The sequence below is a fragment of the Giraffa tippelskirchi genome, chromosome 7, assembly GCF_054371585.1.
Source record: "Giraffa tippelskirchi isolate mGirTip1 chromosome 7, T2T-mGirTip1v1.2.pri, whole genome shotgun sequence".
NCBI lineage: Eukaryota > Metazoa > Chordata > Mammalia > Artiodactyla > Giraffidae > Giraffa > Giraffa tippelskirchi.
Genome location: NC_137281.1, coordinates 57840792 through 57859670, shown reverse-complemented (window position 1 = coordinate 57859670; position 18879 = coordinate 57840792). Strand labels below are relative to the sequence as shown.

General features: G+C 39.3%; 1 protein-coding gene and 1 long non-coding RNA gene across 14 annotated transcripts in view; one reads left to right on the top strand and one right to left on the bottom strand.

Annotated features, from left to right (window-relative positions):
• The window catches only part of LOC145513151 (protein CFDP2-like), a 35440-nt gene that overhangs the window by 2240 nt on the left and 14321 nt on the right, over positions 1 to 18879 (bottom strand). For 6 of the 13 annotated variants that reach the window (XR_014059154.1, XM_081508623.1, XM_081508618.1 and 3 more), the window contains exons 5-9: positions 11633 to 12607; positions 10992 to 11111; positions 7968 to 8087; positions 6054 to 6173; positions 1307 to 1384 (exon numbers count right to left, since the gene is read on the bottom strand). Coding sequence is in view for 10 of the 13 variants with exons in the window: in XM_081508623.1 (XP_081364749.1) it covers positions 1339 to 1384; positions 6054 to 6173; positions 7968 to 8087; positions 10992 to 11111; positions 11633 to 12607 (1381 nt within the window). In the remaining 3 variants the exon portion in view is untranslated. Of the gene's footprint in view, positions 1 to 1302; positions 1385 to 6053; positions 6174 to 7967; positions 8139 to 10925; positions 11112 to 11632; positions 12608 to 18879 lie in introns of those variants that run through there. The other 7 variants (XM_081508621.1, XM_081508625.1, XM_081508624.1 and 4 more) reach the window with 7 other exon arrangements.
• On the top strand, positions 5973 to 8785 carry LOC145513161 (uncharacterized). Its single transcript, XR_014059164.1, has 2 exons — positions 5973 to 6867; positions 7937 to 8785. It is a non-coding gene; the product is annotated as an uncharacterized LOC145513161 (long non-coding RNA).

Here is an 18879-nt window from a genome sequence, read left to right as displayed (position 1 = left end):
TTGGCAAAACTCCCAGAAGATATATGTGAAAAAACATTCAAAATAAATGCCAGTATTTTTTTCATCTGAGCAACCACCCCCACGTAGCTACTCCAAAGGCTCAACAATAAAAGAGTTCGCCTGTTATGCAGGAGAGTTGGGATTGATTCCAATAACTGGAAGATTCGCTGGAGGAGGAAATGGCAACCCACTCCAGTACTCTTGCCTGGAAAATCACATGAACGTAAGAGTCCATAGGGCCCCAAAGAGCTGGACACAACTGAGCATGCATGCAAAGAAGCAGCCTCAAATAACTGTTTATTTGGGATCAGATAAATAAAAATAAACCCTAAGAAGAAACAGGCATTTCTTATCATTCAAATGATGGATCAAACATTCAATAATCTCATGATCCATTTTATAGTTGAAGTTTTTGAAAACAGAAGATAATCAAACAAGAAACAAATAAAAAAACAAAGACAAGTTTCCAAATGCACTACTTTTAGTATCTTGGCTTTAAAGGAAAAATAAACATTTAAGTCATGGATCAGTATGTTCAAAATTAGTATTTAGGGGTAGTGGTCCATAACTCAAGTTCAGTTTCTAACACTGTATCCAAAAAAAAAAAAAATTTAGGGGAGAATACTACGAGACATCTTTCAACAGAGATGACTAAAATCATTTTATACAACAAATTTCTTAAACTGAAGGCTAATTTTTCAAATTCCAGCTCACCAAACTGAAAAATGGACTCTAAAACTAAAGACACAAAAATTTGCTCAAAAGACTTATTTGAGTATTTGAGTATTGGAGAGTAATCTTGTAGAATTTGTGAAGACATCTGCCTGTATCCAACTCTTATACTTTTCCACCTAGTCTGAGTGTATCTATCACTATTATTTTGATAAGGAGTCTAATGGCCTAATAGTTCAAAGGAAATACCTACTTACTTTATGTGGTACTTTGTAATTTTTCTCTGTGATTGGCAGTGACGGTTTGGTTGCTAAGTTGTGTCCAACTCTTAGGACCCCATGGACCGTAGCCTGTGAGGTTCCTCTTGTCCATGTCTCCAGGCAAGAATACTGGAGTGGGTTGCCATTTCCTTACTTTAAAATTTTTTTCTGTGACTATCCCTGGTAAATTGATCCTCCTAGCTATTTTTAATCAGAAGCCAGAGTGCATATGGCTTTAAATCAAATACCACTGCACACGATCTCATGGGCAGTTAGCTTTACACTCACAATGAGAACTTTCTTTTAAAAATGTCAGATTTAACGACCAGAAACTATTTTCAAAACAGATAAAAACGACTGTATTTCATACAAACCAGTTCAGGTGGTTAAGGATAAAGTCAGATACTTAATTGCTGCAATCCTGGTTCTTTTGAAGGTCACAGTTTTCAGGCCTTAAAATGAAAAAGACAAACATTAGAGGAAAAATTACAAGAACTTAAATTGGGTTTGAAAAAACTGATTCTTTCTCATTAAGGATAAAAATTCTCTTGAAGGAAAACGTCAAGGACCCAGTGGAAGGCATATCTGAAAATTCAACTTTAGGCACTTTCTGGGAGTCATACCAAACACTGGAAAAGATGGCTGAAGACCCACCATTAGGTAACCACATTAAGACTAGGAAATTAATAACCACTAACTAATTCCCACTGCAAGACCCATGAATAAACCAAAGTCGCTAAAAAAAAAAAAAAAAGGTAACACTGTTTAAAGTATCTTTTTGCATGTCTCAATGAAGCAACTAAAAACATGAAAATGAAAAATTATTTTACTGCATTAAATAATTCTTTTAATAAATCAGGTATTTCCTATAGATTCTCCCCCTGAAGACTTTCCATACCATTTGTGTGCAGCCTGCAGCACATACTGATGTTTGCACTGATAAAATGTGTGCATTTACACACCTCAGATCAACTGAATTTCTCTTGACCCTGTTGTTTCCCAAGCAAAACTACAACTGTGCAGGTAAAACAAATGATCAGATTTATTGAGAAATTCAAAGTACATGTATCATAGTGTGATGTCTCCCCATTTTCATGTACAAACTGTGAAGACTTTTTGACTCAGGAAGACATTTCCTTGTCCTCTGTTAAGTCTGTCTGTAGTTTTCACAGAAGCTGATTTTCCTTGAATTTCACTTTACTCCTTCAAGGTGTGAGTTCATTAATCTACTAAAAGATACATCACTGGCTGACCCACCTAGATTCCCTGTCAGTCTCCATACTGCCCCACGTGCTGTCCTGTATGGACCACAGACTCTTCTTGATCCAACCTTAGTCAGGCTTCTTAACCAAGTCTCAGGCTTGGCCACCATCCCTGTTGGGCTTGCTTAGTTCAGTTTTAACAAGCATCCTGCTGAATCAGTTTAAACAGAATTGCCCACCCTTGATACCTGATCACTCTTGGTTTCTGAACAATTTCCTCATTTCTCACTTTTGATGTTAAATTGATACAGGCACTATGGAGGACACCATGGAGATTCCATAAAAAATGAAATATAGAACAACCATGTGACCCAGCTATCTCACTCCTGGAGACAGATCTAGAGAAAACCATAATTCAAAGAGACACATGCACCCCAATTGTTCACTGCAGCACTATTTACAAGTCACGACATGTAAACAACCTGTATGTCATCAATAGAGGAATGGAGAAACAAGATGGGGTATATCTGGTACGATGGAATATTACTCAGACATAAAAAATGAATGAGAGTCACTTGTAGAGATGTGGATTGAGTTAGAGAGAATCCTACAGAGTGAAGTGAGACAGAGAAGGAAAAATATGACATGTTCTGTATGTTGAATCTGAAAAGAAATGATATAAACTTACAATACAAACTTACATTCAGGCTTCAAAAACAAGCTTATGTTGTGGGGGCTTGAGGGAATGTGATGATTGAGGGGAAAGGATAGTTAGGGAGTTTGGCATGGACATATACACTGATATTCTAAAAATGGATAACCAACAAGGATCTGTTATAGCAAATGGAACAATGTTCAATGCTGGAGCAGCCTGTATGGGAGGGGAATTTGAGGGACAACGGATACATGTATATGTATCGCTGAACCCATTCTCTGTTCCCCTCATAACAATGTTTATTAATTCCTGTATCACAATACAAAGTAAAAAGTTTCAAAAGAAAAAAGGCTATTAGCTCTAAGAATGTAAGGCATGAAATACAGAATGCAGTAAGATTTTCATGAGTGACTCAGTGACTTAAACAAGGTGAACTTGCCAAGATGCCACTTCTCCTTCCTCCTGTTATCTTCAAAAGTATGCTAACAGTATTTTCTAAAACACACTGTTTCCAAGTAGAATTTTTAAGCATCAAAACATTATTTTACGAAACACTCAAGGAAGCAAGAAGTAAAAATTATGCTACAGGAAACTATATTCTTAGAGCAAAATACATACCGAATTCTTGATACAACAAAATGCAACTAATATGAGGCTGAAGATTTTGGCGGATGCCTGTTGCTCTGCCATGAGTCACTCTCTAAGATGTAAAGGACACAACCAACCTACTGAATGAAGAACTTTCTCTGCTCTGGTTGTTCTTCAGTTGGCTCAGACGTACCCAGCTCTCTGCAAACCCACAGAGTGCAGCGCACCAGGCTTCCCTGTCATTCATCACCTCCTAGAGTTTGCTTAAATTCACGTCCATTGAGTTGATGATGCCATGCAACCATCTCACGCTCTACGGTCCCCTCCTCCAACCGCCTTCAATCTTCCCCAGCATCAGGGTCTTTTCCAATGAGTCCTCGCTCTAGATCAGGTGGCCAAAGTACCAGAGCTTCAGCTTCAGTCCTACATGAATATTCACGTTGATTTTCTTAAGGATTGACTAGATTCATTTCCTTGCTGTCCAAGGGAATCCCCAGAGTCTGTCTTCTCCAGCACCACAGGTCAAAAGCATCAATTCCTTGGTATTCAGCCTTCTTTATGGTCCAACTCTCACATCGATACATAACTACTGGAAAAATCATAGCTTTGACTATGTGGACCTTTGTCAGCAAAGTGAGGTCTCTGCTTTTCAATATGATGTCTAGGTTTGTCATACCTTTTCTTCCAAATAGCATGCATTTTAAAATTTCATGGCTGCCGTCACGTCTGCAGTGATTTTGGAAGCGAAGAAAATAAACTGTCCCGTTTCCATTTTTTCCCTATCTATTTGCCACAAACGGATGGGACCAGCTGCCATAATCTTAAGTTTTTTGAATGTTGAGCTTTCAGCCAGCTTTTCACTCCTCTTTCACCTTCATCAAAAGGCTCTTTACTTCCTCTTTGCTTTCTGCAATTAGTGTGGTATCATATGCATATCTGAAGTTGTTAATATTTCTACCAGCCACCTTGATTCCAGCTTGTGAGTCAAACACCCCAGCATTTTGCATTGACGTACTCTACATGAAACTAACTATACTAGAAACCTAAGGCAGAAGAAATTGCCTTTATTGCTATTAAGTACTTAATCCAGAGGTAACTTTCATAGTAACACTTTCAATAAATTCAAGACACATTGTTTAATAATACCACTTACAAGCCTGTTAACCCAGAGATAAGCCTGCAGAAGACTAATTTCTTATGCAGCCTAGAGCACTATTTGTCACATACAGGTTGTAACAGATTCTGAAATCAATTCGATGAATCATAGAAGTTTTTCAAATGACACATATTACACATAATAATTACATAGTGTGGATATAAAATAGAGGTCATCGTACATACTTATATTAATGAGCAGACTAAATCCTAATGACATATATTCCTTACTGCGAGTGGCAGTCAATAAAGTTTGAAAGCTACTCATCTGAAGAGAATCCCAATCAAACAATATAATGATTAGAAGGCTAAAAATATGTTGCTTCAATCTATTTCGTTTCTCTTAAATGATGACTGCAAACGACAGCTTAAAAAGTACTGGCCTACAGCATTAACAGTCTTGAGAACTCTGCTCACATTACTCTGTTCCCCTCACAGCCGCCTTCCTTGATGTTTACCCCATTTCCAGTGCAGTAGCAAGCACTCAAATCCTTTTCCTTCTTAGATTCCTGTGTAACTTCTACATGACTTCTACCATCTAGTTGCTCCAGTGGGAGACAGATGTTTGGATGAAGAAGCAGATAAAAAGTACGGAGCAGATGTGAATATACCCTTTCCTCACGTCCCTGCACTCATCGCCACGACACCCAGAGAACAGTGTCACTGCAAACACCTCCAGCTCATGGCCTGAGTGCCATGGAAGCAGCTGAGCGAGCATGGCAGGGAGTTGGAGGATAACACTCCCCCCCAACCTCCTCACCCCTGCCAAGACCACCACCAAGACTGAGTAGCAGCCACCAGAAACAGCGGCTAGAAAACACACCCTGCACTCGCTACCTTCCCACACCGGTTTCTAGGAATCAGCTCTCACACTCATGACCTGCATTCAAACCTCTGTGGCAGGGGTCAATGCACACCAGTGTACACAGTGTTGTTCTGAGCCAGGGCTGCGGAGATCAGAAAAGCCTGTCCTCTAAAAACTACCAACCTGACAGGAAAACAAGCTTTCTTTTTAAATTAAAAACATGAGAAAAAACCGCACAGATTTGCGGGGGAAGGATAAAGCAACAAACTGACTGAAAGGTTAGTGAAGCCACTATAGGTGACTTCTTGTACCCCAAACACCTCAAGAAGAGAGAGCTCTACTCAGGAGTCAGAGGTGATCAGTGCAGTGATGGGAGTGAGTGGTCCATGTCCACCTCTCTTGAGGCGAGTGCCCTGAGTCCTCCTACTTAACTGTCGCTTTACTTCTTACATGCAGTTTTAAGACAAATGAAAATTTTCCTTCCTCCAAATAAAGAATTCTAGTTTTCATCTCTAGATAATTCATGTACTGTGGAAAACATGAAAGAAGGAAAAACTATTAAGTTCTTGACAATGTGTTATTAAGATTAACTGTAAGTCACCTTTGACCTTTTTTTCTCCCTATGGGATCCTCAGAGGTGGAAAAGAGAGTCACTGTACTGAAAACATCTTTTCCAACGTGGCAAGTACGCATGGACCTGAGACTAGACAACTCACCCTGACCCAGCAGGAAGTGATGGCACCACTGAAGGGACATTGGACTGAGGTTCTTCTTTCTCATTTTGCTTGAAGACAGATTTCCCTTCTTGAGATGTTTCACCCACTTCCTTAGACACCCTGCACCAAAGAAGGAGACAACAAATTTACAAGAGGAATAAAAAGATACAAAATCTAAGAAAAAGCAAAAAATAACAAGGAAAAAACAACTGGGCTTTTCTGTAAATTCTTGCTGTTGAGTATTATGATCAAAGTCTCCTGTAACACTTCTGCACAAACAAAGACATTTTCCCCTTGTTAATTTTATAAAGGAAACAACAGCAGATGGAAGTCTGATGTCTCTCAAATCCCCTCCATTACTTCTGTCACATGACCGTCACCCTGAATCATAGCCCACGTGAGATCACCAAAGTGAAGACTGGAAGGGCTCTCCCACTGCACCTCACGTGCACATTAGTGCTCACGCTTAAGTCAAAGTGGGAACAGGGACGTGGAATAATTGGGAGAAACACACTGGCATTATTTCAAGGAGAAAAGCAACAGTAATAACAATTTAGAATACCCTAAAGAAGACTCCTGTTCTATACCTAAAACAACCCAACGACAACACAAAATTCCTTATGGTACAAAGATTTGATCATTTTGAATGAAGCATTTAGTGAAAAGAAACTAATACAAAGGTTAAACTGATTTCAGCCACAAGCAGCCTAAGAGTCCACAAAACAGAAATGCAGGTACACAGAACTTTCTGCATGTGGACAGCTAATGGCACCAGGATTTCACATCCCGGGAAATGGTCTCCTAAGGAAGGCTGGTATGCACTGAAGGTGTAATAAGAACTTTATTAAAACCAGAGCAGCTTTTACAATCAAGAGCTAACCACAATTTAAAAACTTGGAAAACATAAGGGCTTAGTGATAACTATTTACAAGATCTCCCTACCTTAGGTACTAATGCCTCACTTAAAAAAACCAATGAGTAATAGCACAGCTAGACATCCTTATCTCAGCATATTCGTTGCTCATTTGTATGTGGATTTATTTTTACATGAAATGTTTTTCCCTAAAAATCCCATCTTAAAGAATCCAGAAATCCTTTTTTATGGCTGGGGCTACTTCCTTCCTGCTCATTAAAAAAAAAAAAAAAGGAAAAGTCGACACGCAGCTTGGGAGGTGGGGCAGTTTGGACAGATCTCTAGCCAAGTCATTTGTTGGCAAAATATCTCAGAAGCTGTGTGTGAAAAAATACAATGTTCAGGGACTTCCCTGGTGGTCCAGTGGCTAAGACTCCTCACTCCCAATGCAGGGGGCCCAGGTACCACCCCTGGTCAGGGAACTAGATCCCACATGCTGCACCCAAGAGTTCACATGCCCCAACTAAAGATCCTGTGTGCTGCAACTAATACCCAATGCAGCCAAAAAAAAACAAACACAACAATGTTCAACACAAATGTGAATATTTTTCCATGTAGGCAACCACTCACAAATAAAAACCTTTTTGAGATATTTTTTTTAAAAAAGAATTATTTTCAAATAATATAATGATTATAAATCTGAAAACATGCTGTTTCAGCCAAGAGCCTATTTTTTGTCTCAGCACTCACAAAAAATATAGTTATTCTGTAACCCTGTACAAACACAATAATTGAAATGGGAAATTCCCTGGCCGTACACTACATGTTCTGCTCTATGGCCAACAATATAAATCAGGACTTTCAGAATTAAACAAGAAGCCGATGGCTAATTTTTCTCTGCATCCTCCATTTTGGCAAATATTTCAGCAAAGACAGAGCAGCAGCAGAATCCCTTCTCTAAGGAAAGCAGTCATAAGAGCTACAGGGAAACGGCATCCTTGTAATGAAAACATCTTCTCCAACATGGCAGGTACACCTGGGCCTAAGGCTAGACTACTCACCCTGACCCAGCAGGAAGTGATGGCACCGCTGAAGGGACACTGGACTGAGGTTCTTCTTTCTCATTTTGCTTGAAGACAGATTTCCCTTCTTGAGATGTTTCACCCACTTCCTTAGACACCCTGCACCAAGGAAGGAGACAAGTATACGGGAGGAATACAAAGAAAGAAAATCTAAGAAAAAGGCATAAATAACACGGGAAAAAAATCACCGAGCTTTCTATAAATTCTTGCTGCTGAGTGTTATGATCAAAGTTTCCTATAACACTTCTAGATAAAGACATTACCCCTTATTAATGTAACAAATGAAACAACAGCAAATGGAAGTCTGATGTCTCTCAAATCCCCTCCATTACTTCTGTCACATGACCCTGAATCACAGCCCACGTGAGATCACCAATGTGAAGACTGGAAGGGCTCTCCCACTGCACCTCACGTCCACATTAGTGCTCACATTTAAGTCAAAGTGGGAACAGGGAGGTGGAGTAATTGGGAGAAACACACTGGCATTATTTCAAGGAGAAAAGCAACAGTATAAACAATTCATATAAACAATATAAAAACAATATAAACAATTCTCTAAAGAAGGCTCCTGTTCTATACCTTAAACAACTGGAAGGTAAACAAGCAGTGATCTGGGAGTGGAAGAAAGCTACATGACTGAGAATCCTGTCCAATTTCAAACTGAAAAAAATTCCCTCAATGAAACTGAGTCCTAAAGAATCAAATAAAGATACAAATGGTGCCAGAAATTTCAGATGAAGAAGGGAAATGCCTAATGCCTGCCTGAGTTACCAAGTCAATAAAAATATCTGAAAAATTTTGTTCAAATGTCAATCTGTCAGAGGGTCCATGATTACAGTCATTATGTTACCTGGTGTGTTCAAACAGGTCCTTCAGAATGAGAGACAAATCCTATAAATACCAGATTTGCAAGGAATAGAAGTCTCTCTTCTTTTCTCTTGTTCCTTCTAGGGTTCTTGGGATGACAACTAAATTTCCTCATAAAGAACTATCTCACTTCTGCTCACCCACACAATTGTCACAAAATAAAGAGTTTGAGAGTTTTACACTAAGAATCTTCAGTGGCAGGGACTTCCTTGGTGGTACAGCAGATGGGAATCGGCCTGCCAATGCAGGGTACATGGGTTCGATCCTGGTCCAGGATGATTCTACATGCTGGAGCAACTAAGCCCAGGCATTGCAACTACTGAGCGCAGAGCCACAACTACTGAAGCCTGTGCACCTATAGCCTGTGCTCGTCACGGCAATCAGAACGCCATGTACCACAACTACAGAGTAGCCTCCTGTCTCCACAACTACAGAAAGCCCTTGGGCAGCAATGAAGACCCAGAACAATCAAAAATAAAATTAAAAAAAAAAAAAAAAAAAAAAAGAATCGTCACTGGAAAACACTGAAGGATGAGTTCAAACAAACAAACATCCTGTTACTCTGCTACTCAATTCTTGGGATGGCTCAGTATTATTCACAGAATCAAACAAAAACTCTATAGAGCCTTCTCTACATTACATATATACAAATACTACGTTTGAAGACTTTATTAGAAACGACTATACTCACTGGCCACTGCAAAAGAACACAGCTCTAGCCCACAAAGTGGCAGGAATGTGTTTCTCAACATGTATCTTACTGAAGTATAGCTGACTCACACTGTCTCAGGTGCATAGCAAGGTGGCTCAGCTGTACATGTATACAGACATTACTTTTGAAATTATTTTCCACTATAGATTATTACAAGATACTGACTACAGTTCCTTGTGCTATCCAGTAAACCTTTGTTGCTTGTTGCCTATCTATTTTTTAAATTAGAAATCTAACATTATAGTCATTCTATGTGTATGACACCTTTAAAGCAGCTCTGAATGTAGAACTCCAAGGTAAACCTATGATCTCTCCTCATAATGCACTATGTGTGTGCTCAGTCCTCTCTGACATTTTCGATCCCATGAACTATAGCCCACCAGGCTTCTCTGTCCATGGGATTTCCCAGGCAAGAATACTAGAGTGGGTTGCCATTTCCTTCTCCAGAGGAAGTAATTCTTTACTGATAAACATTTATACCAGATTTAGGAATGTCAACAGAAAAATAAAATTTAAATAATTTTCTACAATACAAAGATTTGATCATTTTGACTGCAGTATTTAGTGAAAGAATCTAATACAAAAGTTAAGCTGATTTTAGCCACAAGCAGCCTAACAGAGTCCACACAACAGAAATAAAGGTACCAGGAACCTTCTGCTTGAGGACAGCTAATGGTACCAGGACCTCACATCCCCTAAAACTGTCTCCTATGGAAGGTTGGTATGCACTGCAGTTGTAAGAAGCAGCAGCAAACTGACTGAAATGTCAGTGAATTAACAATTGGTCACATGTAGCCCAAACACCTCAGAAGGCAGAGGTGATCAGTGCTGTGATGGGCATAGTCTGTGTTCCACTCTCGGTGAGTGCCCTGACTACTCCAACCTAATTATCAGCTTTACTTCTTGCATGTAGGTTAAAAAGAAATTATTCCTTCCTCCAAATAAGGAATTCTTGTCTTGTCAGGATAAATGATGTACTATGGAAAATATGAAGGGAGAAAAACTACTGAGTTCTTGATAATGTGCTAGTAAAACTATTTTTACGTTGGCTTTGACCTTTTTCTATTCCTACGAGATCCTTATGGGTGGAAGCAAGTACTCCACTCAAAACTTACTAAAAGTTCTGACAAACTGCTGATACTTTCATACAAAAATTATTTTTTAAAATTAGGGCTACTACCTGGTCAACTCTGTGTCTAACAATGTAAATCAGGACTTTTTTCAGAATCAATCAAAAAAGCTGTGGCTAATTTATCTCTACACCCTTCATTCTGGCAAGTACTTCAGCAAAGGCAGAACAGCAGCAGAAAGAATCCTTCTCTAAAGAAAGAGAGGCATGAAAACTATAGGCAAATAGCATCCTTGTACTGAAAACATCTTCTCCAATGTGCCGGATATACCTAGGCCTGAGACGTGGTACTCACCCTGACCCACCAGGAACTGATGACACATTTGAAGGGACATTAGCCTGAGCTTTGTCCTTTTCAGTTTGCTTGAATACAGATTTCGCTTCTTGAGAGGTCTCACCCACTTCATTAGTCCCTCTGCATCAAAGAAGGAGACATTAAGTATATAAGAGGGTGAAAAAAAAAAAAGAAACAAAATCTATGAAAAGGGCATAAATAACAAGGAAAAAAACAGTGGGCTTTCTATAAATTCTAGCTGCTGAACTTCATGTTTAAAGTGCACTATAATAGTTATAGAGAGTAGTTCTCCTCTCCGCAAAGATCAAAGCCAATGAGCAGCATTGAAAACCCAGGGCAACCAAAACAAAAATAAAATAATTTAAAAAAGTATCTTCACTGGCTACCACTGCTTTAACCTCAAAGGATGACTTCAAACAAAGAAACAAAAAAACATTGTTACTCCCCTACCCAAGTTCTTGTGATGGATCAGTATTACTCAGAGAATAAAATACAAACTGTTGCACCTCACATTCAAGACCACCCAAAATCTGGTTCTACTCTATATCAGGCTTAATTTCTGTGCCCCTCTATCTATTCTCTTAATCTCATGAACCTATGTCACCTCCACTGTATAATAAGGTATTTGATTTAGGTCATACCTGAATGGCCGAGTGGTTTTTGGTATTATCTTCAACTTAAGCCTGAACTTTGCAATTAGGAGCTTATGATCTGAGCCACAGTCAGCTCCAGGTCTTGTTTTTGCTGACTGTACAGAGCTTCTCCATCTTTGGCGACAAATAATATAATCAATCTGATCTCGGTATCGACCATCTGGTGATGTCCACGTGTAGAGTCGTCTCTTGTGTTGTTGGAAAAGGGTGTTTGCTATGACCAGCCTGTTCTGGTAACAAAACTCTATTAGTCTTCGCCCTGCTTCATTCTGTACCCCGAGGCCAAATTTTCCTGTTATTCTGGGTATTTCCTGACTTCCCACTTTTGCATTCCAATCCCCTATGATGAAAAGGACATCTATTTTCGGTGTTATTTCCAAGAGGTGTTGTAGGTCTTCGTAGAACCGGTAAACTTCAGGTTCTGGAGCATAGGGAGTTGGGGCATAGACTTGGATTACTGTGAGGTTGAATGGTTTGCCTTGGAAACGAACTGAAATCATCCTGTCGTTTTTAAGATTGCACCCAATTACTGCATTTCGGACTCTTTTGTTAACTATGATAGCTACTCCATTTCTTCTAAGAGACTGTTGCCCACAGTAATAGATATAATGGTCATCTGAATTCAATTCGCCCATTCCTGTCCATTTTAGTTCACTGATTCCTAAGATGTCGATGTTTATTCTTTCCATCTCCTGCTTCACCACATCCAATTTACCTGGATTCATAGATCTAACATTCCAGGTTCCTATGCAATATTCCTCTTTACAGCATCGGAGTTTACTTTCTTCTCCAGTCACCACCACATTTGAGCGTCGTTTCCACTTTCGCTTTGTTGATTCATTCTTACTGGAAGTATTAGTAACTGACCTCTGCTCTTCCCCAGTGGCCTGTTGGCCACCTTCTGATCTGGGGGGCTCATGTTCCGGGGACATACCAGAAGGCCTTCCCTGTCTCCTGAGAAACCTGTATGAAGGTCAAGAAGAAACAGAACCGCACATGGAACAACTGACAGGTTAAAATTTGTAAAAGGAGTACAACAAGGCTGTATATTGTCATCCTGCTAATACAACTCATATGCAGAGTACATTATGTGAAATGTCGGACTGGGTAAATCACAAGCTGCAATCAAGATTTCTAGGAGAAATATCACAACCTCAGATATGCATATACCAGTCTAATGGCAGAAAGTGAACAGGAACTAAAGAATCTCCTGATGAGGGTGAAAGAGGAAATGAAATAGCTGACTTGAAACTCAACATTAAAACAACTAAAATTATGGCATCCAGTCCTACCACTTCATGGCAAATAGAAGAAACAAAGTGAAAGCTGTGATAAATTTTAGTTTCAAAATCAATGTGGATGGTGACTGCAGCCATGAAATTTAAAGATACTTGCTTCCTGGAAGGAAAACTATAAGCCTAGATAGCATATTAAAAAGCAGAAACATCCCTTTGCCAACAAAGGCCCATGTAGTCAAGCTAAGGTATTTCCAGTAGTCATGTACACATATGAGAATTGGACCATAAGGAAGGCTGAGTGTCAAAGAATTGATGCTTTCGAATTGCAGTGCTGGAAGAGAGGCTTAAGAGTACCTTGGACAGCAAGGAGATCAAAGCTGTCAATCCTAAAGGAAATTAGTCCTGAATATTCATTGGAAGGACTGATGCTGAAGCTCTAATTCTTTGGCCACCTGATGAGAACAGCAGACTCATTTGAAAAGACCCTGATGTTGGGAAAATGAAAGACATAAAAAAGGAGAAGGGGAGGCATCCAGCAGAACAAGAGATGTCTAGATAGCATCACAGACTCAATGGACATGAATTTCAGCAAAGTCTGGAGAACAGAGGAGGACAGAGGAGCCTGGAGTGTGACAGTACACTGGGTTGCAATGAGTCGAACATGAACATGACTTGGCTACTGAACAACAAAACTATTCTAAGTAAACTTCTCAGTAAAGAGAGAAGAATTAAAAAAAAGAGGGAGAAGTTTTACGATTATAGAATACCATTCCCCAAATATTCACTTCTTCCTTCTTGCCTAAGAAGATACCTCCCCACCTCACTGAGGCTGAGCTTGGATATATGACTTACTTCAATGGTCAATGCCATTAACTGACGTGACAGGAAAAGAAGCTTTAAATGCATCTGCGCTGTTCCACCTCCCCTTGAATACCTCTGTTCAGCCATGAGAATATGCCTCAGGGAGCTGCAGGTCCCAGATGGCTGACACACACATGCCGCATGTCTCAACCCAACCAGCAGTTAGGGGACAAGCCTAGCTTAGCTGAAGCCTCTATATCTAGAAACACAAGTGTAACAAATAAAATGCTTGGTGGTATACCACTATGTTTCAGGATGGTCTGTAGCATTCCTGTAACAACAGCTAACACATTTACAACCCATGAGTGAAAACATTAATTTCTAAGGGGCTAGGTTACTTTTTCTCATCTAGAGATAAGTAGCACTGCTAGAGAGAATCCTTTAGTAAATTCTATTTCCCAAAGATAGTTGCTATAAATTTCCCAACTCCCATGCTCTTCCAGAACCTGACACTACCCCTATGAAAGGAACAGTATATGTCACTGCCCACTCCCACCCCCCCAAAACTGATGGGACTTTGTGGCTGCCACAATTCACAGGGTTCAGTGGGAAGGGCACTACGTGATTTCTAAGACTTGCTAAGAAAAATAACAGAGCTTTCAGGTGGTTCTCTTCTCAATAACGAATCTCTAAAACCCCCGTTACCACAGAAAACGAGTCTGCCTTGAGGCCACAATGCTGGAGAACACATGAGAATACCGAGAGAGAGATACCTAACGTGCTTGCTACTGACTTTCAGAGAACTTCCACCTGGCACCGTATATAACTCTGCAATGTGTGTGTCGAAAGTAATGAGAATATATTACTTTTGAATATAAAATATGTGTGTGTGTGTATACTTATGGGAAAAAAGGATTTTCCTCATTCATATTTGTTTCTTTGATAGACATGGGGCTGTCCTCTTCTGATAAAATGACAGAAATAGCAGGCTTTCCGGATCCTCGTGTGGTATTTAAAATCACCATGCATTTGATTTTAAAAAATGAAATAGGGGGGAAAATTTTTTTAAAGAAAAAAAAATACAAAATTTGTGTCAACTGTATTTATAAATATTAATAAATCCATAAAATTTAATGTGATCAGAAAATTTAATGATTTCTCGTAACAATAGTTATTCATCAGCCTTTATTACTGTCAACTCAATGGTCAAGTTATAATAAATCTTTCTTAGATATCCAATGTGATACATAAGAAATAATACAAACCAAGAAAGATTTCCAATATTTAAAACTGTATTCCTAGGTGCATATTAAATTCTTTCTGTGTATTTTTTTAGGCCATTGAAAGCATTAGAGGGTCACCATCAGTGTTCTGCTACCCTCTGTGGCACAACTCACTAGTTCCCAGTGTGATTTCTGGCAGCAAAACACATTCTTAATTCATATCATCAAGATTTAATGGGTCCCAAAAATGATTATATGGCAAAAGACTGTCTTTGTAATGAAGAATCCTGACAGATATCGCCTGAGCGGTCTAACTCATCAGCACCATTGTTGGACGGTAATGATGTGGTGCGCTGAGGAGGACAAATCATCATCAAGGTAGTATTTTTTGTCTACACTGATTAACATGAAGCTAACCATGAGGAAACTATGTAACAACCGAAACTGAGACATTGTGCCACACAGATGGGCTCCTAACACTAAATGCAGAGGGTAATCCTGGACTGGATGTTGGACTGGACAAGACATACAACTCTGAAAAACATTTTGGAATAATTATGGAAAGATTTGAGTGGAACTGTATACAAAGCTAACAAAACCGTGAGCATGGGAAACTATGTGCTATTGTTCCAAGATAAGAGGTACAAAAATTTTGAATTAAGGAGTTAAAAATTTGCATAACAATTTGACAATGTCATAATATTCAGGACATGAACAATGAATTCATTGCATTAAACACAGCATAGACCAAACTCAGGTACTATCAAATCTGCAAGGTGCTTTAATGTGTATTAGTGTATCATTCATGTGCAGGAAGACCACATTACAATGTGTGTGAAAATTTAAGGTTGTTTTATCATTTTAAACACAGAAATTTGATAAAATGTAAGCATTTCTCTCTATAAATTGTTATTTTTAACAATCATTTTATCTTCATATTTTTACTTTACAACAATCAAGTGTAACTTTTAAAATTGACAGTTCAGTAAGTAAACTAAGAACATAAAACTGGTATTATTTTTAGTCCTAATGGCCAAACAACCAAAGTATACATCTGAGAAAAAAAAAAAAGAAAAGACCCACATCTTTTCTGAATGCAGCAGCAGTAGTAAACCATATGATGCTAATAGAAGTGACTCCAAAGTGACTCATTTCATTAATGAAGGACTAGTTAAGTCAAACTTGCTTTTAGTCTGTCAGCCCTCATACAGTGGGCTTGGTTTTTGATCATGCGGCACTAAAACCAGTGAGTTCTTTTCCAGTGACACCATGGCTTAAAGCATTCGGGATCTGAGTTATGATAAAGAAACTATGACAGTTAGCAAAGTATTTCTTCAAAGCAATTTGAAGAATGACAGTTTATTGCTGATAGGAAAATTATTTTAGTATATGTGATTTAAACATGAGTATAATATAAAGGATTCTCTTATCGGTTTCTTGCTGATGAACATTGACTGACAAAGTAGGATCACATAACATCAGGTGAGATTCGAAATTTAAGTGTTTGGAAGAATAAGTTCCAATGACACAGCTGCAGGACAGGGAAACAGTTTAGATTAAGGAGTTTGTGTTAGAACATAAATCAACACACTGCTTCCTTCATTGAAAAACATCTTACTACAAAAAAACAAAAACAAAAAACCCCACTATTCTTATCAAGGTAGTAAAACCTCTGAATTATGTAAAGCTAATGCATTAAATTTAAGACTATATTTGATAAACTGAAAGCTGATCATAAAAGTGGAGGTTATTATATATGTTGAGGTACAATGGTTATGAAGAAAGTGCCGTTAAGAATGATAAAATACAGAATAAACTTATTTCTTCCGAAAGAGAAATGATAACCATATGGTCCCCAATTTAAAGATCTCAATTACACAGTAAAACATGCTGATCTATCTGCTTGGTTTGGAGGGGTTTTCTTGGGTTTTTTTTTTGGCCAAGACATCCAACTTGCAGGATTTCAGTTCCCGCAACCAGGAACTGAACCTGGGCTCTTGGCAGTGAAAGCATGGACTCCTAACATCTGGACAACAAAGGCATTCCAGTTTGGTATTCTTGATCATCTCAGTATTTTCACACATAGAACTGAGTCAACCTATTTTTCAAAAGCAAATAAATTATAAGAGTAGGAGTAAAAGTTTAAAGCCTGAAGAACAGTTCCTATAAGTTAACACGTTTCATAGAATATTCTGAGTTGTATTTTCCATAAAAAAATTCACACATAGGAAATTCCTTTTTCCCACTGAAATACAACTTAAATTTAATCATAACTTGATGGGATAAATGACTGGAACTGACTACTGATAAAGCATGGAAGATGAATTCTGAAAATACAGTTATTACTAATCATTTCACAACAGACCCAAGTCAAATCACTATGGCAGCAGGAACTTCATCTGTTATCTAGCTGTATCTTACAGATCTGCTGTTTTCATATTATAATTTTAAATAAATGGGGAAGAGGAAATTCTAGGCATGTGGCTCTCATCCAGAACAGCCAAGAGTATTAAGACTACACTGTTGGAGAAGGCAACGGCAATCCACTCCAGTATTTTTGCCTGGAGAATCCCATGGACAGAGGAGCCTGGTGGGCTACAGTCCATGAGGCCTCAAGAGTCAAGACACAACTTAGCAACTAAACCACCACCCAGATGGGTTAGCTGATAACTAGAGCCACCTGGAAGTTAAGTGGAGGTTGGACAGGGGTGCAGAGTTCTGTCTGGGGGAGAAAGTAGCCTTGGACTAACAGGCAGGGAGCTGCCAGAGACACTGCTCAAGAAGTTGTTCCCAACAGGAGAAGATCAAGTTCAGATGTAGGCTTAGAAAAATAGGTAACTTGACCAAAGGCAACAGAACAAGCCAGCCCAAATGGTTCATGAATGTAGTTTAGTTAAATGAATCCGGATGGGAACAGAAATAGATTTGGGGACCACAGAGTGACTGGTAGAGTGGAGAAGGCTCAGCAGGGTCTGGCTGACCTCACCCGAAGCCTAGGTGAGGAGTCTGGGACCAGGCAGAGAAGGGCCGTAAAGGCAATTGGGAAGTAGTTTGAGGAGGTTATGGAAGGCCATCTGACTTCTCTTTGGAGGAAGTTTTGAACTGGTTGGGTTAGCAGCCAAGAGAAATGGGATTGAAAATGGAATTGGGGCCTCTGTACCCTTGGTGTCGGCCCAGCAAATATTTCTTAGTTGCCACTGGCCTGAAGAAGCTATGTTGTAAACTCTTGCATTCCTTTGATTGTGTACCTTATATCTTTTTTTTTTTCCTGTTTCTTAATAAAGTCTTTTGAAAAATGTGAAAAAAAAAAAGACTACACTGTTTTTCTAAACCAGTAACAAACCTATGAATCACTTGAAAAAATAATATTGAGATAATAGTAACAGAATCAAACTTCTCTAGAAATGTGGCATGGTTAGCTTTCATGATCTGGGTAATTTTATCTGCTAACGAATGGGAGGATTATTCCAACTATTCTGGGGAAAGGGTGGAGATGTCTAGGAGCTGGGCCGCCGCCCACTTTCTGGTCTTCTGATGGTGCCTTGGAACTGTCATGGCGCCTCTGGGTGTGTCACTTAGCTTGCTGCCTGAGGATCAAGGTCCAGTGGAAGTTGATTTGTCTGCCATCTTGGACCCATTTGATTCTAATTGGTTTACGAGGTATCTTTGGTCTATGTCTCTTAGTACTTTTAATTGTCACATGACTCAAAGGTTTGGGGGGGGGGGTTATACATGAAAAAGTTGGGGACTTCCCTGATAGCTCAGTGGGTATAGAATCTGCCTGCAATGCAGAAGACCCTGGTTCTATTCCTGGGTTGGGAAGATCTGCTGGAGAAGGGCCAGGCTACCCACTCCAGTACTCTTGGGCTTCCCTTGTGGCTCAGCTGATAAAGAATCCGCTCCAATGTAGGAAACCAGGGTTCTATCCCTGAGTTGGGAACATCCCCTGGAGAAGCGAAAGGCTAACTACACT